Genomic DNA, 26,512 nt, shown 5'->3' with positions numbered 1-26,512 from the left:
AAATACCATTTTGTTGACCCTGGTTAAAAAGTTTTGAGGAAAAAAGGATCTGCTTAGGAGTGTCCGACTATCAACCCGTCACATGCTACTCCAGTGTTTTTGTCTTAGCGTCCCACCCGGCGCCCCGCTATTGGTCAAAACGAATGATACTCTTGTTTCATTGGATGAAAAGGCTGCCTATCACCGACGTTGCCGAGCAAAACAGGAACTGTCCGCGGAAGAAGTGATGTGTTGGCATTTCGGGGAAATTTAGATCCAAGTCCAATAAATAAAAGGGGTGAAATCGGTCGTCCTGCGGGTTCACGTAAAGCAGCCGTGCATATCATAAACTTCTTCTCGACGACGCGCTCACACAGTGTAAGTATCGCCGTCAGTGCAATGAATGAACACTGCTTCTTGCACATCTCTACTTACTGCGGTGTTTTGGAGTCTTTACACACACATTAAAAAGCTTTCAGAAACATTAAATGGGTGTTCTGTTAATAGTCAAGACTTACTGGTGATTTTGACGATGCTGAGAAGTAGAAGGATGTAATAAATGTCAACAAGCATCAAGCATTGTTGCGCAAACTGCATATCATAAATCTGCCTTTTTACGTTTGACCTTATTTTTGTTTACGCTGTTGATGTCAGTGAGGGGAGAATAAACTGAAGAAACAAAGTTGGCCTATCAGTTCTAGCAAACATAAAAACATTACATTAAGTATTAATTATGGCTCATATCAGCGTGCAGAATAAATAACCATGGTTTTGCTTTGTCTGAATGGATACTGGTGGTAAAGACTTTCAGTGATACAGCTTAGAAAATAGCTGCTAATCTGTTAAAATATTTAACTTTGAAGTGCTGAATTTTTATCAACATTTATTTATATGTTTTTGTGAGGCACTGGGGCCCTATTAACATGACCCTTTGCTAACACTACATGTGCATTCACGTGCATTTAGGATGGTCACATTTTCCAGATTGGGAAGTTGTTCTTCTGACTTTGCTGTGTTCATGTGCTTGGGAGTCAGACTGTGGCACCAGCATGAATGGTACAAAGAAAAGATGTTATTTTCAGGTTTACTGAGAATACATAATTTTTCAGACTAATCTGGGTCACTTGGAGCAATGTGAGGTTGATATGCAGTGCTATACTCAGGTATGCCTTGATAGTATGAGGTTTTTCTTTTGCCTTCAGAGCTGCCTAAATCATCTGAAGCATACATTCAACAAGGTACTGAAAACATTCCTCAGAGGTTTTGTTATATTCCTGTTCCACCACATTGCAAAGGCACTTTTTTGAATTGAGATAATTTGAGCACAGTGAACTCATTATCATATTCAAGGAACCAGTTTGAGATGATGTGAGCTTTGTGACATGGTGTGTTATTCTGCTGGAAGCAGCCATCAGAAGACTGGTGCACTGTAGTCATAAAGGGATGGAGAGCAGCAACAACTTAGGAAAGTTTGTGGTGTTTAATCGAGGCTCAGTTGGTATTAAGGTGCCCAAAGTGTGGCAAGAAAATATCCTCCACAGCATTTCACCACCACTATCAAAGCCTGAGCAAATTGTAGCCTCACTTTCTTAGCTGACAGGAGGGGCACCTGGTGTGGTTTTCTGCTGCTGTTGCCCTTCTGCTTTCACTACAAGTTGTGTGTCTGGAGACGCTCTTCTGCATCTATTGCTTGCAATAAGTGGCTATTTGAATTACGTTGCCTTCCTGTCAGTTTGCTGGAGCCTAGCCATTCTCCTGTCACCAGAGAGCTGGATATTTCCTTTTTCAGACCTTTATCTGTAAACCCTACAGAAACCCTTTTTCTTCACATTGGCTGTATGTTTGCACGTGGAAACAATTTCTTCAGATTGACATCACCATATAATTACTCAATAAATCCTACAGCACATTGACATTAATGATTTTCTGGCTCTTTCAAAAATTCCTTCACCTGCTAAAGCCTACGGTTGTGAATCATCTTTGCATCTATTCTTAAATGCTAAATTTACAGACAGGCTGGTATACTTATTTAAACATTATGAGGGCAATATGAGCAAGATAAAAATACAAATCTTTTGTACAGATACTTAATACAATCGTTTGTTTCTTTTGGTTCAGCTCATATGTACTCATTTGTAAGTACTTTCATGGCAAGTAAAACCTTGACTTGTAGGTTTTACTCCACTGGGGTTGAAGACTGTCTTTCAGGGAGACGGCTGTTGCAAAATGCTTTCGTTTTAAAAAATAAATAAATTTTAAAAAATCCAGATTTACTTCAGGTTTCTAGTGAAGTGAGATTACGGTTAACACTGTTAATGACAGGAATGTATTATTTGCCTTGTCATCTATGACTATAAGGTGAAAAAATGGACAGGGATGTATTATAGTATCAACTCCAACAATGCACCTGTCACTAGCTGCAGCATGCTGCTTTGCTATGTTCCACTGATGCGGATGCAAAATATACTCAAATGTATCTGTTCAAACGTTGATGACTCCAATTTAGCTATATTATTGTGATGCTAATGAATAATACTGCATAGCAGTAGTTCTGAGAGCCTCCAACTGTTAACATTTTATTTTCATTTGGACAGGTTCCTCTCTTCCTTTTGTCTTTCTCTGACTTGCTTTTATTTGCTGACTCTGGTTTCCAGCTGGAGAACAATAGCTGTGCATACATCCTTGTTCTATGTTGCCACTAAGAGTGTTTGAAATGTAGCTGAAAACAGTGTTTTTAATGTAAGGTAAAATTCTGGTTTCCCAAGGCAGCTGCAGTCTCCCCTGAGAAGGTATCAGTCAGCACAGGCAGCCAGCCACGCTCCTTGAACATGCTAATTCAGTCTCTCTCCTCTATTCCCCAGCTGCAGCTCTAGATTCTCCACCACTCTTGTTCCTCTTGGATACACATAGATACTTTTTCCTATTCACCTAACTCCTTCCCCTTATGTGCACACCTGCATACAAATTTTTCTTTTTACCACACTTGAACATTTTCTTTCTTTTTTTTTTTATTATAATCATTTATTGTTAGACTAGCAGGATTTGGTAGCTGGTATTATGTGTCTAATGTGGGTAGTTGTAAATCTTTTCACCTCAAATCTTTTGCCCAGAGAACAGGACGGACATTTCTGTATCATCAGCAACCACACGTACGTGTCCCTAGACTCACTCTTACTTTTCCCACTATTTTAAACAAAGGGCTACAATATTGATTGATGCAGTGTGTTGTGAGAGAGTCTGTCTGGAATTTAGAGCAGGAGAAACAAGCGTTTTGGATTGATGCAACAAACAGGCAGTCTTAAGTTTTGTAAAGAAAAGCATTATGTGGGTTTAGATACTGGTGATGCATAGTTCTTATTCTGTGTATAAGGAAAAAGTTGTCACACATGCTTCATATTCATTTCTCTTATTTAGATGATCTCTTGGCCATAACGCATTTTTTTTAAATCAACAGTCACGGCAGGATAAAACCCCAGTAACACATCTAATGGCATCTGCAATCTTCCACCTTTATATAGGCAGTCAAATTAATAAAAAAAAATTGTCATGTCTCAGATTGTAGTTCTTGTCACTTGAATGTGTACCATTTAAAGTTACATGCCAGTGGTGTACTTTTTGTAATTGACACACATTTGTATTCATTTGATAATTTATTTATTATTTATTTGTGTTACACATAATAAAATCCTTCAAGTATTGTTTTGTTTTTATAATAGGTACACAGAAAAATAACCTTGCTGTCTCCAAATACCATATAATACTTCATATACTTAAACTAACTTCTATAATCACCTAAATTGGATTTAAAATTAATTAATCAAAATCAAGACTTTCAGGTTTAAACATTATGGGACAACCAAACATAATTATAAAGAGAATCCTTTGCAGTAAGTGTGGTACCCATGAGGGTCACCTGTCTTGAGAAGCTTTGCGAGGCAAGCCTTTACCCCAGCTGCTATTAGTTTCTGCTTCTTTGTGGGTCTTTCTGCCTTTAGTTTTGTCTTTATTAAGTACCTTAATCTGCTTCACAGGCTAAGCCTACTCAATTCAAGTCAGGTAACTTACTCTGCCGTTTAAAGCTCTGTTTCTTTTGTGATGCGTTTGAAGTCATTCTCCAGCTGGACTGTAAAATGCTATCCCACCAGGTCTGGAGTATTGAGGAAGGCAAGAAATCTCATATCATCCACTTTGAGTGTTTTCCTTTGGCCTCTGTGGATCTCAGATATCATGACTTCCATCAACGTTTCCTCATCCACGCCATTTTTCTTTCTGTTTTCAAGCTTATCTGGACTTTCTTCCTCCTGAGTTGTACCAATGGTCTTACATTCATTTACATTCATGAATGAGTCCCTTGATTGCAGACGCTGACAATGATACACTCCCCTCCATGAGAGTGCTCTTGACTTGGTTAGATGTTGTGAAGTGGTTCTTTTTCCACCAAAGAAAGAATCTCATATCATCATGTCTGGCCCTTTAGTGTTGCTGTGTTGTTGTGTTGATTTGCCTTGTCCTAAAGTTTCTAGTACCGCTGACACATTTGGTTTTCTGATCAATATTTTTGGACGTCATATTGAGACCTACAGCTACAGAATGCCTATTCAACACTTTCATTTGTCATGAAATAACATAACACACCTGACCATGAAACTGCTTATTGATTTGATTTTTTCATTTCACTGAAAAATAAAAGGGCTATGTTAAAAATGGCTGATTATACCTAAATGGTTAATGGGGATTTTTTTTGATTGGCAGCTGTGCTTCACTCACATCTTGTTTGCTTTATTTTAGTCCACTGAGGTGACGTACAGAACCGAAAGAGTCGCACGATAGTTCGGGAATTCTCTAGTGATGGCAGTGATATTTAGCCTTTTGTTCAGCACGCCACTTCCTGTATGAACGCCTCTTTACACAGGTGAAACGGAAAACGACTTACTTATTATGACTTGATATGTTTATAGGGATATCTTTTACTGTGTAATCTGCAAGTGCAATTATACTGACTACAACAGCCAACTGTCTAATCATTATCTGACATGTTACTGTTACCAGTGCCCTTGTTCTATTATATTTCTTAAACTTGAAGAAGGTTCATTTATTGAAACAATAACCAAATAGAAGAGAGAACCATATCAAATCAAACTGTGCAGCACTTTTTTTTCTTATTCATAAGTCTTCATCCTTTGACCAGTACTTCTATGCTACCACTGCTGTGCAGTGCTTTTATGTTCATATTTATTCCATACCCCAAGTGTAGTCACTCACTTGTACATCCTAAGGATACTATTTATATTATTCATAGCTCTTTGTCTTTATTTCTTACCTCTGAGCTGTCAGTGTAATCAAAGAGAACTCATGTTGTGAAGGAAAATGGTGCTAGGCTAAATGAGATGGGTAGGAAGTGCACATACTGAGAGCGTAACACACATGGTAGGTGGTGAGAATTAATTTAATTACGTGTAGCAGATGTATGTGAAAGATAAACCATCTGCCTGATCAAAACTGACTACTTTGTGCGCTATATGTGATTGTGTATTAACTTGAATCCTTCCTGCAGATTTCATAAATTATCCCCAGCTACAGAAGAAGGAGCGGAGCTGCAGTATAGTTGCATTTAATTAAACTAAACAATCGTGAGTAATGTGGAGACTTAACTGTGAAATTGTCTCAATGTTTTTATTCTCATTTTCTGTCAGGTTGAGGAAGGAGGATGGGGAAGAAAGATGCCAGTGCAACCAAATTACCGGTTGATCAATACAGAAAGCAGATTGGTGAGTCCTCTGTCCTGCTGCTCGGCAACAGCAAATCAATCAAATGTAATTAAATGAAATAACACACAAGGTGTATTTGGGAAAATAAAATCAGAAAAACTGGTCCATAAAAATCAAAAGGTTTATGTTCGAAGTTCGTCTCATCTCTTATTTCAAGGTAGTGTTCTCAGGCATTCGGGTTTTTTTTGGTTTTTTTTTCAACATTCATCAGATTGTGTGCTGTGAATTGGTCCCCTAGTGAGATAGTCAAACGGGCTTATATAGTAACAAAGAAATTTTAGAGGAACCAATCTTAAACAGCTTAAAGTCCATAAGTTTTAGGCTTGAACCCACGGGCATCAACACAACCTGCAACTTTGTCTGCTTCCTGAAAATTAAAATCTAGCCCGTTTGAGAAATGCATTCAACATTCCACTGATCACTGAAAACTATCCATAGTTGTACAAGAAGAGGACCTTGAGTGGTTTTTGAATTTTGTGGACCTGTTCTGAGAACTTTTAGTTATTGCTAGTTGACCTGACACGTTTGAACTGTGTGGAAATCATACACAGTGCAAAACATAGATCTAGCATCTAGGTCTAAAAAGAGAAGCCAATGCAACACTGCTTTATACATGTGCACTTTCTAATAGGGGCCAAAAATACTTCTAATCCAATAGAAATCTATTGGAAAACTGCTCTCAGACCTGATCTCATAAACATTTTACAGGTGATTTTATGCAGTTGTAATTGACAAGTTGTTAACGAGTACGAGAGTGTTTTGTAGCCCAATCCACCCTTTGGTCATCACATTTGTTTTTAAAATGCCAAGACTATGGCAGCTAAAAAGCTCAGTGATGTTATGGTCGCTGTATCTATCTTCATACTGTCTATGGTGAAAACTCATCCAACGAACTGTTTTTCTCCATTTCATGTCATAAATTCTCAGGGTATTTACTATAACAGCGTATATAACATATGGCTGATAGTTTCAGCAAAATTCTACCAATATAATAACTAATAATTAAAACAACAAGGTTACTGGTAATTATTTTATGATCCTTTTTTGGTAGTTTGTAATTATGTACTTGTGGTTGAATTCCATTTGAGACATAATCCTCACTGATTGGTTGATTGTGCCAGTGTAGGAATGCACAGTAATTAATGCCGCATTATAAAAAATCAAGCTGACATTCCACATTTAAGAAATCACATATGATGATGATAATAATAATAATGATAATAATAATATGTTACTGGGAAGTATTTGGTGGCCGTTCTCACATTTGTCAGTGTAGGATTGTGCATCATCTCTTTGCACAGCGTTGGAAGTGTTTCTGGTTTGCACTAGAGTAAAAAGAAAATTCAACTAAATTCACAGCCATTATGCAAACTGTGCAAATAATTACACTTGGTCATGAAAAAGCAGCATCTCAGGTGACAGTGAATACGTTGCTTAAAAACCTCCCTCTGTACCATCTTGTCAGAAGCTGTTTTGTCAGGTTTATTGGCTCTCTAAGCATGTAGTATTTACTTCCCCCTTCATTCCCCTTCCTTCACAAAGGGCCAACTAAAGCAATATGATTGGAATCAATCAAAGGCTCAGCCAACTTTAGCGTGCCAGCTGTGGTTTCTTAAAGATCAGTGCACCTATCATATCTTTTTGTTTTTGTTTTTCTCGTGTAGAGCAAAGCCAAAAGGTCGCCAGTGGCAGAGCTGGATAATTGTGGGCAGCTGACAGACTCGGATACAAAGGGAAGCTCTGTTGGCTTTGCAGGCTTAAAGGTTTTACTTTAAATCCCGGGACTCCCATTTTGTTAACATGAAATGTGACACAGTAGTCTTATAAGACACAAAAGTCATGCAAATCCTTAGGGAAAGAAATTTTATCAGCAAATTAACTTTTCATGAAAGATCTGGTTTTGGCCTTGATTCATTGACAACTAATGACTGATGATTCGTCCTTTTACAAGGTAGTAGAGTGATGGCACAGTGCAGTTACTAAACTAACATGATGTCTGAGATTTATTTGGATCTCCATGAATGTGGGAATCTAAAAATCTTATGCTACAGCACATTCAAGGAAAGAATTTAACTTGGGGACTTGAATCCCAGTCCAAGAGATGTGGCAACAACATCTGGCTACACAAATGTGCATGTCCTTTTCTTGCGTTCTTTTGTTTAGTTAGTAGTTAAATACGACTACTTCATTAGATACACATTGATAGTACCAGGTTGGACCCCTTTTGTCTTCAGATTTTGGCATGATTGTATCACACAATTACTGCGGATCTGTTACACAGTTGCTGTAGAGCTGCACATCCAAGATGGAAATCTGGGGTTCCCCCAGAACTCAAAGGTGCTCTGTTGGCTTGAGATCTGGTGACTACGGAGGCTGTTTGAGTACCATTTTGTCATCTCCTGAGCTTTGTCACATTGAGTGTTATACTGCTGGATGTAGCCATCAGAAGATAGGGGCCCTGTGGTCACAAAGGGATAAATGTGGTAAGCAACAGTCGGTAGGCTGTGCTGTTTAAATTCTCCTCAATTGGTGCTAAAGTGACCAAAAAGCCTAAACCAGGGGTCGGCAACCTGCGGCTCCGGAGCCGCATGTGGCTCTTTAGTCCTTTTAGTGCGGCTCCGCGTAGTTTGGGAAAATAAATTAGTTTTCTTTTTAAGTAATTAGCTGAAGTGTATTTTATTTATGTTAGTTCTTTTTTAACTTGTAGTTCTAAATTTGAAGATTATTGTGATATTGAAATATAAATATAAAATTATATTCTATTATTTTTTTGATCGCTCAAAATAAGCGTCACACTTGCGGAAGCCGGTATACCCGCCGAAACGCCGTGCATTTATCGAGACTTTCAACCCCAGGTAGGCCAATTATGGATCTTCGGATCCACATTATGTCAGCAACTGTTCTCCACCGTGAACTATGTTAAAAACAAACACCGCTCACGCCTCCCAGACGACAGCTTACAGTCCTGCGTAAAGATGAAAGTGACTTCATACAGCCCCGATTTCCAGACGCTGTGCGCAGAGGTTCAGGAGCAGAAGTCCCATTGTAAACATACCACGGCAGACCTGACGATGTTTCCATGAACATGCTTTTCAGCATCTCTTTATTGACCACTTTTCACACACGGTTGCTGTACGCATACAGCCGGCCATCACAACAGCATAGACAGCACAGACGTTTAGGCGGCGAGGTGTAATTGCGGGTGCCGGTCAGGCGCGTCCGACTCCTCACACATTAACCAGGTAAAATACATATTTAGGCAGAATTTTGCAAATATCTATTTTTCATTTTTCAGCAGCATAGTGCTTTTTTTCCAATTATTTTTTTTAAACGTCAGGTCAAGGCTCCAAAAGCGCAAAGGCGATATAAGGGTGACAGTTTTTGTTTGCTACATGGATCATTTTAGTTCAGCTGGGTGTCTTTCCTTTTGTTATATTTCTTTAAGAGTTCAAAATGTGTTAATTACATAAATAAAATATAATTTTCTCTGTAGCACTTCATGGATTTCATAAGCAACACACCTTAGTTGTTCACACAAAGCATAAAGGTAAAGAACAACATATACAGTGTTATCTTCATTATAGATGTCAAAAAGTATTTGCGGCTCCCAGTGTTTTCTTTTGCGTGGAAATCGCGTCCAAGTGGCTCTTTGGGTGTTAAAGGTTGCTGACCCCTGGCCTAAACCATTGATAGAAGCCAGGATAAATCTCTTTTCATGTTGTTTATACCAAATTTTGATCCTACCATTCAAAGTGGCAGCAGAAGTTGAGACTCTCAGACCAGGCAATGTTTTTCCAGTTTTTGTTGTTGTCCAATGTTTGTGAGCCTGTGTGAATAGTACTTTCCTGTTCTAAGCTGGGAGGATGCTGGAGCCCATCCCAGCCGTCTTAGGGCGAGACGCAGGTTACACCCTGGACAGATCGTCAGTCTGTCGCAGGGCTAACGCATAGACACAGACAACCATTCGCACCCGCATTCACACTTATGGGCAATTTAGAGTTTCCAGTGAACCTATCCCCACTAACTGCATGTCTTTGGACTGTGGGAGGAAGTCGGAGTCGGCGATGCTATATATTTATTTAAAAAGCTGTAAACTATAGTGACTTTACTGTGACAATAATGGCATTGTTCTAAACCCCTTCATTCCAGCTTTAAGTACATGTTATTTTTTTTCGCCTGTGGTGATTCACATCCTCACATTTTTCCACGTTTTGTATTTTCTGGTGTTAATTTTGTGTTAACAGGACTCGTGGTGCTCTCATGAGTTTTAAAGCAAAATGTTTGGTTGGTTCATATTTCCATTTCTAAAGTTATGTCACGTTCATCCTTCTTTCTTTTTGTTATTATTGTTAAAGAAAAAAGGATGGCACTGCAAGTCCAATTGTGTTTTTTTTAATTTTATTTTATTTTCCTCAGGCATGTGAAAGCTTTTTACACCACCAGCTTATAAAGGAGAGGGATTGCTGTTGTATATGTTTTCATACTGGGACAGAAGAATAGATTTATTTAGCCTGAAGATATCCCTTAACTGTCTGCCATTATGCAAAACCTGATAGGTTCAACAAATGAGAGACAGACATAACATAACAAGCTCATCTCCCACCGTCACATCCTCTCCCATGAGTCCAGTTTTTTTTTTTTCTCTCCTTTCCCCCATTTAGTGTTTTCTTTCTGAGCACATCTTATCACTTCAGAAATATGTAACACACTTTGGTCCCATCTCTCCCGCCGCCTTCCTCCAACCCCTCAATTTCTACCATTTTCCTTCTGTTTGAAAAGGACGGCCATCAGGCAATTTCACTGAACCACTGTTTAACAGCAAAGGTGAAAAACAGAGAGTGGGGGGAAAAGATGGAGAAAAATGAAGTCTTCAAATGTAGCATGGGGCTTGTTCTTCTCAGAGCTGGAATGGGCCACACATGGTAATTTGAAATCGTAATAGGTGGCTTATTCATGGCACATCGGTGGTAGTCCAGGCTGGTTGTTGAGCTGTACCATCATCTCTGCTGGAGTGCTTTTGTCATGGCAGATGGCCATCAAATGGCTACTGTTGACACTCTCTTTTTTAATAACATTATTAAACCTGTTGTAATTGAATCCCCTTAGGATAGATAAAGCTGTAGCATTCTTACATGTAAGTACAAGTGTTCAGTCACACCGATCCCCACTGCTTGTTGAAAACTAGGGGAAAATTGGCCACATAGATAAAGACACCCACAATTTTAAATACAAAATGTCAAGCTGGAAGCCAATAGCTTTACAAGTTACCATTTTACATGCAAATAAAAGATAACACCCATGATATATTGCTTCTTACAGGTGAAATACTTCACTCCTATCTGTAGATAGGACAGCGCAGTAGATCGGCAAGGTGTACCAGTTATCTCTTGGCGTTATATCATGGATAATCTCCCTTTATTATTTATTATTTCGCTTCCTTTCTCTTCCAGTAACCGAAAAAGGGCTCAGTATATCCCAAGAGTCTGGCATCAGTTCTCAGGTTCTACCACTCATCCTGGCAGATGTCAGCGATCCGCACCATGTGGTCACTGACTATATGGCTGCAATGCCAGATAGACGTGGAAGCAAAGCAAAGCATGAAAACTGTCAAACACGCTGTCGGTGTGTTTCCCGAATTGTCCCAGGGCACTCAGAAACTACTAGACAGGGCTGTCTGTCCAAATTACTCTGCCTGTGTTGGATGCAGTATGTAGGATGGTTAGTCCCCATAAACACAAACAGGCACCCACAGAAATCTTCAGGTATTTTAGTTTATTTATTTTTTCCTCTGAACATACTTATGTCCCTGTTTGTGATCATTTTGGCTTAGCGACAGCTGTGTGCTGTAGGCAGTAAATGATTTTACATGTATTGGCTTTAAAGCAACCTGGTTATATCATCTATCAGTTTAAATAATGAATTGGTGGTTATTCAGAGCTACCCTTGTTTTGGGTCATATAGCTATAATCCATTAAATTCATGCTCACATTCACACCAATGGCCAGTTTCAGAATTGAAAGTTGGACTGTGAGATGAAGCAGGATATGCTGAGACCTGAACACCCACACAAGCACAGGGAGAAGACGCAAAATCCTCAGAAAAAGAACCCAGCCAGTGCATTCAAACTCAGGACCTTTATGTTGTGAAGCAGCAACATTAACCACTGTACCACTGTGCTCAGTTTCCTGTTCTCAGCTGACAAGAGTGACTATTGCAGTCTGCTGCTATAGCCCATCTGCTTCGAGGTTTGGCATGTTGTCCAGTCAGAGATTCTCTTCTGCAAATCATTGTTTTAGTGAGTGGTAATTTAAATTAATGTTGCCCTCCTATCAGCTTAAAGCACTCTTTCCATTCTCCTCTCACCTCTGGCATCTACAGGGCATTTTCACCCAGAGAGCTGCTGCTCACTGGATATTTTCTCTTTTTCGGACCATTCTTTGTAATCCTTAGGGATGGTTGACTAGGAAAATCCCAGTAGATCAGCAGTTTCTGAAACACTCTGACCCGCCCATCTGGCACTAATGACCATGCCAAAGTCACTTACATCACCTTTCTTCCCCATTCTGATGCCCAGTTTGAACTTCAGCAGGTTATCTTGACCATGTCTACACGTCTAAACTTGTTGCCATGTTATTGACTGATGAGTAATTTGTGTTAACAAGTGGTTGAACAGGTGTACCTAGTCGTGCTTGCAATTAAACTGAATATTACTGCAGGTTCAGGTTTTTCTGTAGTCATCCTGATGCCTGTTTACTAAATGAGTACAGTGGTCCTATAAGTCCATATGTGTGCTCTGAACCATATTTTTATACTTTAAGTCTATTTTTTCCTTCGTGTTGGCTTTCTTGCTGTGCTCTGTCTGACACAGGCAGAAGTTTGGAGCTGCTGCCGCTTTGCTAATGTGCTTCTCGCTCATGGTTTATATGAAGACATGGCATTAGATGAACTGTGGGATTTTTGCAGAGTGGGGTATACTGGGTTGATAATGCAGATCGTTGCAATGGTATTGCACTTGATTTTTAATACTTTCTGACACTGGAATAAATTTACCAAGATATGATGGAGAATAATATATAATTTGTTTTTGTGTTTTGTTTTTATATATAGGAGGATGCATGACTCGAATAAAAGCAGCCGAACTATACTAATTCATGATAGGCTTTCATTTCTCAGTTGCGCAAAAGTAGGAAATAATTTATTCACAAAATGATCCCCATGTTTTTCATTCTATTCCATTTTTAAATAACAAAGAAAGAGGAAAGGGGAAGTTGAACAGAGCAAGAGACTTTTTTTTATAAAGGTTACATAGATAGTTAGTTAAATAGGCTTAGAATGTTCCCCATCACCCCAACACCCATATACAATATTTAACTAAGTACATACTCCATTTATTTAACTATATGAAAGATTAAGGTGGTCTCACCAGTTGTGAACAATTCACTCATGAACTTGCAACCAGAAATCTAAAAGTAGACATGGTTGTCTAAGGGTTTGTTGCATATAAAAGGAGATGAATTTAATCTACTCATTAGAGGCTTGACGTAAATGAACATCCTGCCGTTGCTCACCTGTTACAAATGTGGCTGTGCAGTTTCGATTTGGTTACTACTTTCATTGTGATAGTGGGGAAAAATGATCTCTTTGCTAAGAGAAAGTGTCAGCAATCAAATTGCTATTCTAAGCAAAGAGGGGTATTATTAGCATCACATCATGACTGGAGTGAAGGTTTCAAATGGCTCTCAAATGCTTTGCGAAAACTCAGTCAACCCTATTCCGAACATTACCGCGGAGACTGAAAGAAAAACCATATGATCACAAGGATCAGGGCATCAAGCTTTGTTAGAAACAGCTGCATTTTCTAAATAAAGAACACGTTATTTCAGTCTGTAGCAGGAAGACTGTCTCGTCAGAGGATAGGTAGTGTCTCCAAACCGCTTCACAGAAAATGAGAGCAAACACTTGGCATGGCTTAAGACATCAAAATGTTTGTGTGGACAACTGAAGAATTTAATGATGACTTAAACTTTAAGATTCACAGCAGTAACAGAAAGGTGTAAGAAGATAGAGAATGCCACTGCAGTGTGTCAACACAGTGTAATGGCGGATAGCTTGAACTAAACACCTGCACCAAAACAAGTAGCAACCCACTGTTCAGAGACGCGTAACATCCTTTGAGCTACATCCTTGTGATGATACTCGAAGACCAAGGAGTGCTGAATATCGCAGTAAACTATTTGGGACATTGTGTCTCCATTTTTGATAACATGTCTCATCTTTATGCAAACTTCTGGAGTCCAGCTTGAGTGCTGTTGTCATTAATGCAAACAGGAGATTACTGAATAAGATATTCATGAAATTAATTTACATTTTTATCACAACTAAAAATTTCACCAAAATTGTTACGATCATTTTGCCAGCTGTAACACAGGATGTTAGAACTGGATCTGTATTTGTTTTCTAAAATGAATGCAAAATAGAAGCATTTAGGAGGCTCAGGCTGTTGGATTCCATTGTATGCATTAGAAACTTAAAAAAAATAGTAAAGTTTCTCATCGTCACTCACCACTCTTCTATCTTCATTTTAATGGCCAATTTGTATGACACAAATCACATACCTCCCCTCTCTTTCCCTTGAGTGCACAATCACATGTGACTAATTTTAGCTAATACCCCCTACCTGTCTCATTATGCTAAACAGAATAATGGCTCAAGATAAAAACTAATTTCACAGCCGTCTTCATCAGACTCCATTTATAGGTAACCCGATGACAAACAAGCAAGAAGAATCTGAACTTTCCATTAAGCGGTGGGGGGAGAAGGCCACTTTCACTTTTCCTCTCTGTCTCTTCAGCGATGACTTCAGTGAAAGGCACGATCAGGGAAGCCATCCCAGCAGGTGCCCTAGGCCGTTTTACAGGGGTTAATGTTCCTCTGAGACGTGTCATTGTTGTTGCTGTACAGGAGAACAGTGATGGCTTTTCAGGGTGGCAGGCTGAGGCAGGGAGGGATGGGAGGATTGCTTGTAGCTCAATGCAGGTAGATAATTGGTGACAGAAAATGTCTCCGGCGCTGGTGAAGCAGTGGAAACGGTGATGACAAATAGGAGTACTCATAAGCCCAGTGCAATATCATCAGGCACGCGCGTGTAGATTGTGCAGGCTCCAAACCCACACAAACAAACCACAAGAGAAAGCTACCGTGTAGCTACAGGAGGTACAGCAGGGTAACACAGTAGCATTAGAATACCATATACACACACTGAGGTAATTCTCTAGCATATACACTACTCTGCATATTACCCTGCTTGGTGTAAGTATTCTGATTTGGCCTCAGTTAAGTACTAATTCTTACCAGATGGTTATGTCTTCAACCAATGTATACATCTACCATTGAAATTTAAACCCCATCCTTGCTCACATCACGCCATTTACAGTGTGAAAATCTTTGCAACGGTTATGTGAATAGTGAGCAACCTGAGGTGCCCTCCAATCAAATTTTCCCCTCTCCACTTTCTGACAAGTGGAGGAGACATTCAGTGCCCCCCGTAATGAATTCCCACTAGCTCGCTGTTTGCTCCTGGCAACACGCTCCCCATTTCTATTAGCCCTCCACAGAGTCAGTGGGAGGTGAACGAAGAGTTCAGGACCAGGAGGAATGGAGGGGGGGATAAAAGAGAGAGCGGAGAGATGGGAAGTGAATATCAGATCTTGGAAAAAAGATGCAGGGGGAGCAAGATTATTGAAAAGCAGGTGAAATGCTTAACATGAGGCTAATGGTCATTTCCTCTTTTCCTCTGTGCCTGGGCAGTGAGAGTGAAACCTTATTGAGTGGAATTCAGCTCTACACACACACGCACACCTACACCTGTTTTCCCACTAGCTCATTTCTGCTTTTCCCTCTCAAACCCTCTCCAAAATACATCTTCCAGTCTCTTTCCCTATTCCCCTCTTCCATTGTAAACAAGGATTAATTGGAAGAGGAAAAACCACCAGGCTGAGCTGGTCTCAGTCTATACTATGTAACATCCCTGTTTTTCCTAATGACGTACAATCGAGTTTAAATCATGAAAACTTCATAGTTAACTTCAAGCACCACACTCATCTTACCATTAATCAAATCTAGATTTAACCATAAGTTTGAAGAAAGAATAGTTCTCAAAAAAAAAGGAAATTACACATCTTGAGCACACACACACGCGCGCGCACACACACACACACACACACACACACACACACACACACACACACACACACACACACACACACACACACACACACACACACACACACACACACACACACACACACACACACACTGTTCAGCAAGCTGTTGCCTTTCCACCCTATTGTTAGCAAAGTTCCTTTTCCTGCAGTGGGTTGTTTCTAATTAGACCAAGACAACCAGCTGTCATATGCACACACACACTTTTTGCCGGGTGACCAGTTTGCCCACAGGACTCACCCTGAGAATTTAGCCTACTGGAAGTCAAGTAAGCACAGGTGAACCGTGCGGAGCTCAGGTCAAGAAAAGATTCATTGTGTTTTGTAGACTGCGTGAGGCGTGTGTATAGGTTTATTTGAGAAATTTCAGTGGTGCACAATTTATTTCTCACTTTCTCACCACCCATTTTTGAGCACATGACTACATAGACAGAAACTCACATTTAACTGTTATATTTCCATTCAGCAACCTCCCTATTTTGTAGAATAAAGACCAGAGTACAACCAGCATTTATAAATATAAAAACCTGAAGCTCTGGGCAACCATTTGGTCACTACAAATACATAATGGCGAGTTCAGTCACCTTAAGCCCGATTCCTCACAATATTCCCAGAGTACTATATTTCTACACAAAAACCTTCTGGTCTCTTTGGTTGTTTGGCAACGGTAAATGAAACCTATCACTCATTATCAGTCAATCTTGGTTGTTTATTTGTGTACTTCATTTAATTTCTTTTTGTCTATTTCATGTGTTTTAGGTAAGCAAGACTACAAAAAGACAAAGTCGGTTTTGAAAGCAACACGGCTGAAAGCTGAAGCGAAGAAGAATTCCTCTGGATTCAGGGTGAGACTTGGTTTCTGTTTAGGACTACTGCAGCCTTTAACTATATGTATTCTATGATTTGTATATGTATATCCACACTTAAATGTCTGTCCTGGTGCAATTGTGGTTCTGCTTATCTATGTAGAAGATCTGCTAGCCAACTTTTCCCATCCTCCTTTTTGTCTTAAGTTTTTATATTTATATTTTATATTCCAGACTCTTCACACTTTCTTATTGAAAGACATTACTCTAGGTCTTCAGGGAATGTAATAATCCATAGTAGATCTTCACATAATTATGTGCTGTGGGCCACAGTCTATTCTTTTAAGATCCCTACACGTGCTAAAGAAGATATGCTAGTGTCCTTCATAGATTGTGTGTAAAATAGTGCTTTTCTTTACCAAAAAGAGGACATAACTGCAGCTTTTCAACCCTTGGAGATGTAAAATTCAAAGGTGGTCTTATCCTTTCAATGGAAAAGGAGGGGCAATGGGAAGGTGGGTGAAAAGTGGAAAATACAATATGCAGATTAGACAATGAAATGGATAGAGCAGGTAATGCTAAAGTAAAAGGAGGTCGAGAGATTTGGAGCCGATGACGGGCAAGGCTGAGACATATAGAGAGGAGGGAACAGGAAGAAAAGAGGAAGACCTGAAAGAAGATTTTTGGATATGAGTGACCCTGCAGAGGGGACGCTAGCATCAGGGCGAGATGGAGGCAGATGATCTGCTGTGGTGCCCCCTAAAGGGAGCAGCCAAAAGAAGAAGACGATTGAAATCACAGATTCCATGAGAGGAACTTTTATAACTTTATTTTTTAGTGAAACTCACTTGAAAGACATCATTACAGTAACATTCAGTATTAGTTCTTGAGTACTTATTGTCCTTTGTTGACACTGACAAGTTCTGCTTACAGGACATTAAAAGCCAAAATGTTTCTTCCTGATTAAGCTTCAGTTGCTACGAAGTGAGCAGAGATGAACAAATCACAATGAGGATTAAACACTGGGTGAAATGGTCAGGTTTTAAAATATGCATCTCTTAGACATGCAGGGCCTCATTAAACACGTCCTTAATCCAATTAGATTAGTCCATATCTTGAAATATTGATATTGGTCATGAATAATTCATGTTTTTCATGCCCAAGATGAGTGGAATTTTCAGAGGTTGGATTAAAAATACCTCTGGGACGAGGATATTAAACTGTCTTAGACCTCTTGGCCCCGAGTTCGATTGAAATTCAGCCCAAATGTAATGGATATTTGGTCACGCTTGCTTTCCCATCAAGTCCTTTTAGCGTGATATGAAGTTGAAGAAGTGATTTTTACACAGCTCTCTGATGACAGTAGAAAGCCTCCCTCACTCCCTCTCTCTTTGAACCTTTGGTTGACAGCAAAGATTTGGCTGGAATTTTTAGGGCTGGTTTGGATGTTGGGGCATGTTGTCCTCTTCTCTTCTCTTCTCTTCTCTTCTCTTCTCTTCTCTTCTCTTCTCCATATTCCTGGTTGAGATGCTGCTCTCAGATGCAGCTGGCACCTCAGAAGGGCCAACAGACATGCGGGCACAGAGAATCTGACAGCTGCCAGGGCAGGCTGTCTCGGGGCTGTCCTGGTAACGGGGCAGTCTGGATGAGTTGGCAGAGAGAAAGGATGGAGACACTATGGAGGAGAAAGTGAGAGAAGGAGAACTTCTGTTCCCACTGTAGTGCTCAGTTGTCTGGGTTACTTAAAAAAAAAAAAGAAAAGCAACCCAAAAACCAGCCACCTGCTGTATCCATGCAGGTCCTTATACACAGGTTGAGTCACAGTGTGTTTACGGAAGTAACGACTTGTTGCCAGAACACAAGTCTTTGGCTCTTCCAAAGAGTGGATGGTATGTGGTAATGACAGCAGAGAGGGAGAAACTGGCAGGAAGTGCGGTCTGCAGCCTCTCCTCAGGTTGCCTAGAGAAGAAGCAGCGCCTTCAAAGTAGCTCCAGCACATTATCTTGCAGCAGAGGAAACGAGCCTGCTGCCTTGTCTAATTGGCACACTAGCCTTCTGTTCAGTTCTGCACTGTTTTCCCTCAGTCTTATTTAGCCGCTGAGCCTAGGAAGTTGGGGTAGAGTGGGTGGGGTGGGGTTTCTTATGGAATTGGCAGAGGATGGAGACGACAGATAATGACGGGTATCTTCCATCTGTCATTTGTGAATGTGTGCTGTGTGGCGAGCGAGATCCTATAGATCCACAAGTATTAGTTTTTTGGAAATTTTTGCCTCTTTGTGACAGGAGCAGGTGGGTAAGGACGCAGGTGAGGATTTGAACCATGGATACAGCTTCATATCTAGAGTTGTTTTAGAGTGTTTTTGAAATCACATCCTATTTTTCTATACAGTATTTGGCAGCAAATTTCTTATGTTCATACAACTATAACTCACATCAAGAAGCTCCAACTTTTGTTTTAAAGGGGCAGATTCGAGTAACTGAAGCAGTAATTACTGAAATGCCCGAAGTCAGTGCTGTTAGAGAAAAGCTCAAGGTTGTGTTGGGAGCTTTGTGGCCTTTTGTTCTATTTAATGGTGCTGCTGTTTATTTCTAACATGACAGTGACACATTCAAGCTTTTAAACTTTAAACTTCTTCCCATTTCAGCATGAGGATGTAATAGCAGAGATGTTGTAATTAATTTACTCTTTGGCCAAATTAAAGTGAAATTTAATCATAGTTGCCATATCTGCCTTTTTTTTTTTTTTTTTTTAAAGCAAATAAGCACCAAGTATAAAAACTCATTATTTTTCTGCATCGCTGAATTGAATGCATGTGATGTAGTCTGCTGCAACATCACTGCACGGCTTTGTTCAGTCATGTTAGCAACTTGTGGCTCAACATTTTACATAAATAAAACATATTCCCTCTGCTGAACATCTGCATCACACTCAGAGCACAGCGTCAGAAAAGGGATGGGTGAAAGTGTGCCGCTTGCAGCCCTTTTTTAAACCACAGCTCTGAACTAGATCCAGAGCAGCTTACGTGTGCAACACCGTGAGTTACCATGGCAATCTGGAAGAGAGAGCTACCTTTGTGACCTTTAAAACTGGCTTTAGGCTCAGCATCCTTCACTAACCTTAACTCTGTAGCTTTCCACCCCTCTGGACCCTTGGACGCTGTGGTAAGCAGTTTTTTTTTTTTTTATTTTGTTTTGTTTTTCCTCCAATAGATGACATGATTAAATTCAGCAAAATTATCAATAGATTTGAAGCTTTGCAAAAGAGTGAATGTGGTCTGAAGGCAGAAGAATCTATTCTGTCGGTGATGGAGAATTGCTCAACAAAGGAAACGAATATACCTACAAAAATTAACTAGAAATTTCAATTTAATCGGTCAGAAAATGTAATACTTTAATGGCTGATTGTTTGTTGCTGTGACTGGTATGGATGAGACCTGCTTACTAACTGTGCTCCAAATGCACCGACGGTTGTGTGGGTCTCACAAGCTGCCACCCACATACAGCCACAGACACACCGACTCTAACCTGCTTAGCACATGGGAACATACAGACAGACATACACACACGTATACGCGCACAAACAAACCCAGGAGGAGAATAAAAGTCGGACCAGATGAGGGGATGTCTGCTGAGCTATGGCTTGTCGCCAGGGTGACGGGGACTAGGCTCCCAGCATGCCGAGTGTGCTGCAGCTGCCGCCAGTGCTGAGAGAACCACACGATGAAGATGATGATGTGTTTGGGCCCCATCCAGAGGTCTCCATCAAAATGTGGGCAGAGAGGCTGTGTGTTAGTGTCTGAGTGTGTGTGTGTGTGTGTATGTGGAGGGGGGCACATAAATGTATTTGTGAGACAAGGCAAGAGTCAACGCAGTGGGCTACTCTTCTCGAAAACAATGATCTCAATCAAGTGCAGGTGCTTTCTACAACTCGAGTGTTTTCACCGAAACCCCTCCAGCTTGTTTTCATAGACAAGTCACTGTAACCAGCTGTTCTCTTTATCTCTGAAACCTGATGCAAAGAAGGGGGAGAAACCTGAATTGTAATTTTTTCAGCAATTCAATAAAATGCGTACCTATGTCAGAAACACAATGTTTTCTTTGTGATATTCTCGACAGAATTACAAACGCTTCTCTTTGTTGTGTTTCTTTTTCTTTTTTTCAAAGCTGCCACAGAACACACGAAAAAGCAGAAAACAATCAAGCCTCGGTGATTTGATAACAGTTCTCTTTTCTCCGAGGCCTAAGCAAAATAGAAAAGTAAATCAAGCGGTGGAAGCCTGGCGGTTAATATATGAAACTAAAGTGCATGAAATTTAAAAGTTTTCCAATTAAGCTAGGACTTTAAGCTGTTTGGAGGCTGCTGGGATGTAGATAAATGTGGGCTGAGGCTAATGAAGACCAATGCTGCTGATGACTAGGCACTACAACATGTACACAGATAGCTGTGGATGCTGTGACGCCTTTTAATTGTCACCCCCATCGCCTTCGTCAGAGAGGAATTATTATTAGCCCCCCACCACCCCTCATTTGTGCCGAGCTTTATCTCTCACTTGTTTTCTATTTCATTTTCACTCCCTCTTTTTATTATTTATTTATTTTTCTATCATTTTCTCTCTGCAGTTTGGCTCAATGGCTGATTTCGTAGTCTGCCGTGTGTACGTGCGGTATAAGGGAATCACTGAACTGATGTTTTATCAGATTGTCATATAGTTTTGTTGTTTCATTTTTCAAGTATCTTTTAGGGTGACTAGGCTTATCTTATTTTCTTTTTTAGTGCTTTTTGCCAGTTTCTAACCTTGTGTCAGCCTCTTTCATGATCCGGTGGATTTTGTTCAATTTAGTTTTTCCCTGAAGTCTTTTTATAAATCTATAAATGGAAAACTAAATTTATTAACATTTGCAAAGATTTAAGATTTTTTTTGTAACACTTGCCACGTCATCTTTGTTTTTGTGGCCCAGTTTGCAATTTAAAACTCATTTCCACGCTCAAATCAAATATTTCTTTTTGAATAACCTCCAATCAGACTGTACTCTGTGCTCTTTTAAAGCTCTCCAAGCTCTCCAGTGTTGATTAGAAAGTTTGCTGCTAATGAGTTCTCTTGATAAAGAATAACTGGCATTGTTCAATACTCTGAGTGCCCCTAATGAAACTCCAGCTGATGAAGATTGTAATCGTGTGAGCACCACATAATGAACAAGCGCTCCTAATTCCCATTTTCAAGTTGAATACCACTCCTTTGGAAAGCCTCAATTTGTTTGACAATTAACCAATAGAAAATCTAAAAAAAAAAAAAAAAAAATAGGCCATTTTGTAGAAGAAAGTTTAACTTATCAGTAAAAATGGAGGGAGGGAAAAAAAGTGAAAGTGGAGGCTGACTGCAAATAGATTTATTTATTAATTTATTTTTTTAATACTGCAGCTGCTCAGTACCTGGCTTCTGAAATGTGATGCTGCAATGTGGGTGTTTTTTTTTTTTTTTTCATAGATGTTGCTTCAGTTTTACCTACCAGCACCTAATTATTACATATTGTGCCTGGTGCTGTTTGCACCTCCGTGTGTTTGTGTGTGTGTGTGTGTGTGTGTGTGTGTGTGAGTGAGTGTGTGAGAGAGAGAGAGCATGGCAAAATGTGATCCTGGTGATCCTTGGTGGAAGTAGGACAGTAAGTAATTTCATTTGAGTTTATTTAACAGAAACAAATGTTGTGCTCATGAGTATATCCCATTAGTATGTTATTGGGTCTTTCATCAATTGATGCAATCTTGTAAATTTACAGTTAGTCAAAATTCATAGGAGTGGGTGGCACCATGTTGCCCAGTTATCTTGAATACAGTGGCTGAGATGGATGGACACTGCAGTTCTGCCTAATCATGTTTTATGTATGTGGCTAGAAACTGGCCACAAGCATAGTACACTTTACATGTTACTTTAAAAATCACATATAGGCTTTTTTTTTTTTCTTTTTAAACTGTATATGACCATTCAACTCTTTCTCATTATCTCTTTCTCTCCTCCCTCATTTCCAACTCCTCTCCTGAATTGAAGTCAGGTCTTTAATCCATGCAAAAGTGATTAAACGTGTATTTAGTCCTGATATTGACAGTTACTTACTGTCAGCAGATTAGACATGAGGCCCTCCAATCACAGGACAGCTGACGAGCTGTCAACGACAACAACAACTGATTACGAGCTAATAGTTTGATTAGTTGAGGTAAACGGTGGCCTGACAGTCTGCGCTCACTACAGATGAACGGCAGACAGAGTTTGTCCTAAATTTTTTTTTTTTTTTTTTTTTTTTCCATATTGTCCAGCCCTAATCACCAGTCCCATCAGTCCCCTAAACCAAATTTTGCTTTAAGTTGTGATCATATATAAAATAGTTACGTATTATTTTACAAATTATTATTTATTCTTAAGTTTTTCTTGCTTGATTACTTAAGTACTGGAGTAGACTGTACATTGTAATAAAAATACATAGTGGATTAGATTTTTTTTTTTTTTTTTTTTTATATATATAAAGTAAGTAGTGTTTCACATTAGTGGTATTACCTAATTAAGAGAAGTGATTTCTATTGGTACAGTTCTTTTACGATTTCAAATGTTTTTATAGAAATATTTTAGCATATTTTCTGAAGGGCTAGAGTGTACACGCCGTGTATAACAATATAAAATTCAAATTAAAAAATAAAAGAAAAAACTGTTTGACACTGTAAATGTGAAGCTGTGGAGGATTTTCAACTGCTTCCAGTTTACGTTTCTGGTTTAAATATGAAAACAGATACAAATTCATATATTATTATGACATCCACAGATGACGATAATAGCTTTGTTTGCTCCTCCGTAGCGATTTTTCCCCCCCAGTTTAATATCTGAAATTAAAGTGTAATTGCTATAGTTAGATTTGCCCTTTTATGCACACCAGTAGAACTGCGAGTGAGAGTTTAAATATTTATTTTGTGGTTTTCAAAACAAGCAAAGAAAACAACAAATCTTTATTCACATGCGGTGAATTTAGATGAAAAGAAAGGCATTAGAGACTTGGCAAATACAGACGTAACACAAATAAATAAGCACAACAATTACGAAACACTGCAATGACATTCAAACAAAGCAGACACTCATGAGTGTAAAGACAGACTCGGGATTTGGGCAGAAAAATAAAAAACAGCTCACAAGAACATTTTGAATATATTTTTAAACTTTTGCTTTCTCCTCAGGATGCGTTCCTGGTCATCGCAGCAATCCTGTTCTTCGTGCTCTGCGTGTACGCCTTCTTCTACCTTAACCTGAGCACCGAGATTAACCTGGACGTGGACGTGGATTAATAGGTGGAGAGTGGACCAAATACTTGGTTTCTCTGCTTTATGCACATGGGCCATTTAGTTAACGCAAACTACCGTTTAGTTTTGTAGTTTTTTGGGGCTTTTGTTCAGGTTTTTTCCCCACATTTTGTTGGTGACGTGCAGACTGTGAACACACTATGAAAAGACAAATTCCTGTATATCACACAATCAAGTTTCAGGGGTTTTTTTTAAGATAAAGGTTTTGGAATTGATCAAACACAGAAATATTTTTCTTGATCTTTCTTTGTGCAATGAATTTTTTCCATTAATTTTTTCAACCTTTTTTTTTTTATGTGGTGAATTTAAGCCAACTAAAGAAAAGTATTTGAGTGACCTGCTTGACATCTACCTTCTGTAAAGAAAGTTAGCATCCTTATACGCAACTGATCCGAGCCACAGTGGAGACTAAGCTTCGTTAGTCATATTCAGCAGAGTCACGTCCCACTGTTTTCACCGCTAATAGAAAAATGTAAATCTCCCGCTGAAGCTCTCGTCACATCGAGACAAACACTCGCCTCACATTCCAGTGCACAAACCTCTCCTCCTGGATATCTGGAGATCACAAAGTGTGAGATTAGAATCCACAAAGCCCTTGTCCTGATTGAACATGGAGGCAGACATCCTCAGGGTAAGCACGCAAATATGATTGGGTTCATCAGATTGAATGTAAATTGTGGCGATAATTGATGGCTGACGTGATACGAGTCTGCTTCTTTTTTCCTTATAAAAAAACAACAACACTATTTTCATTCCATCTCGTGTGCATTGTATTCTGTAAAATGTGATATGTCTGTATAGAAAGGAATATGAAGGACTGTCAATGCTTCTTTTTTTCTACTGCTTCACTCTTTGTGCCTGAGGCCTGCACGCTGCAATCATTTCAGTTCAAGTGCTTCCACTGTTTGAGAGATCATTTGTTAGCAGAAGCACAGAGTCAGTAGTTTTTTATTATCTTCATAGAAGTTTTATGGAATTTTTTTTGGTTTAAAATTGTATTTTTCTGATTTTACTTTTTTTTTTTTTTTTGCACAGAAAGAGCAATACTGTCATCTATAAGGTTTTTATAGAAAATGAAGTTTTGCGTAATGCATAAAAGACCAATACCAAATACATATCAGTGCTTTAAGTTTATTCCAGCATGTTTTTATTTCAGAAACCCTCTGGGGAGGGACGAGTCATGTCTGCTGCTGATATGATTCCTGAAATGTGAGATAGATATTGAGCTTTCAGTTTTTGCCTTTTCTCCCATGACCTTCTGACCTCTAGTAAAAGACCACATGTCAAAGAAACCATTATGATGAGCATGCACCCGCGCCCTCACTCGGAGGCTTTTATCTCGCCTTGATACGTCCGAGCTCCCTCCCCCAACACCATGAGCTGCTCACATGTGTAACAATAGATAGCCTGGTCTAATAGACCTTCATACATGACACCTGTTATCTGAAAGGTCACCATTACCAACTACAAGAGCCTTGACATCAGCACAATAGAAAGGATCTCGCTGCCCAACCTGTGTATTCAGACCTGTGTTTGGATCTTTTTTCATAACAGTGTGGTGGTTTGTTCTGTTGTCGAGTACGTCTGTTAAATAAACATCTTACAGTGTGCTTTTTTTAAATGAATCAATCGTGTAATTCTGTGTGACATGAATTTTCTTTCTGTTTTTGAGTTTCTCGTATGTAATTTTAGGGTGTAATATATGTCTATCGACGATATCTGTGATATATTAACCACAATCTTTAAAAAACAAATGATGAATATCATGTGGAAATACAAGAGAAGAATAATAACATAGCATGAATGATCACTATCCTTTGTTATCTTATTGTATGCATTTGTACATTTACGGTTACAGACTATTTCATAAATAAAATTTCACATTTCTACCTACCATCAATATCACCTCCTGCCTACGCAACAAAAAGCGGTGGTATATAAGGTTAAGTACAGACCACCCCAGAGGCTTTTATTGCTGTAAGACGGTGACTGTAATTGCATTTATTAATTTAAATAAGAGAAAGGTTTCCATTTAAACACAATCAAAATAACAGCTGATCATATGCATTAGAACCATTGATGTTTTATACTTCTTATCTCCAGAGGTTTATATTCAGCTGTTAAATGTATGTGTAGTCATTACTTTGAGTCTTAAAAGTTAATGAATAAAAAAATCCTAGTGTCGATTTACTTTTATGGGGTAAAAGCTGCCATTATTTCTTTTTAGATTGGTTTAATTCCCAGCTATAAACAACAGTGTTCTCTCCGTAATGGGTTATTAAATTGTATTGACTATGTGTGGAGTGCTCGTCTTGTCATGTCAAGGCTATTTGCATGCCACTGGCTTGAACCGCGGAGGCAGTGAGAGATGCTACAGTATAATGGCGAGAGAACAGCGGC

At 39.2% G+C, this 26,512-nt stretch overlaps 1 protein-coding gene across 1 annotated transcript; it reads left to right on the top strand.

Annotated features, from left to right (window-relative positions):
* The first annotated feature begins 200 nt into the window (after nucleotides 1-200).
* On the top strand, nucleotides 201-26,006 carry triqk (triple QxxK/R motif containing). The gene is made up of 4 exons (XM_031729388.2): nucleotides 201-357; nucleotides 5,673-5,747; nucleotides 16,727-16,812; nucleotides 23,990-26,006. Exons 2-4 carry the CDS (start codon nucleotides 5,687-5,689, stop codon nucleotides 24,095-24,097), a joined length of 255 nt encoding a protein of 84 aa, XP_031585248.1. The 5' UTR covers nucleotides 201-357; nucleotides 5,673-5,686; the 3' UTR covers nucleotides 24,098-26,006.
* The last annotated feature ends 506 nt before the right edge of the window (nucleotides 26,007-26,512 follow it).

Source organism: Oreochromis aureus, linkage group 22 (assembly GCF_013358895.1).
Source record: "Oreochromis aureus strain Israel breed Guangdong linkage group 22, ZZ_aureus, whole genome shotgun sequence".
NCBI classification, from domain to species: domain Eukaryota; kingdom Metazoa; phylum Chordata; class Actinopteri; order Cichliformes; family Cichlidae; genus Oreochromis; species Oreochromis aureus.
The sequence above is the reverse complement of the archived record's forward strand: the minus strand, read 5'-3'. Positions and strand labels throughout refer to the sequence as shown.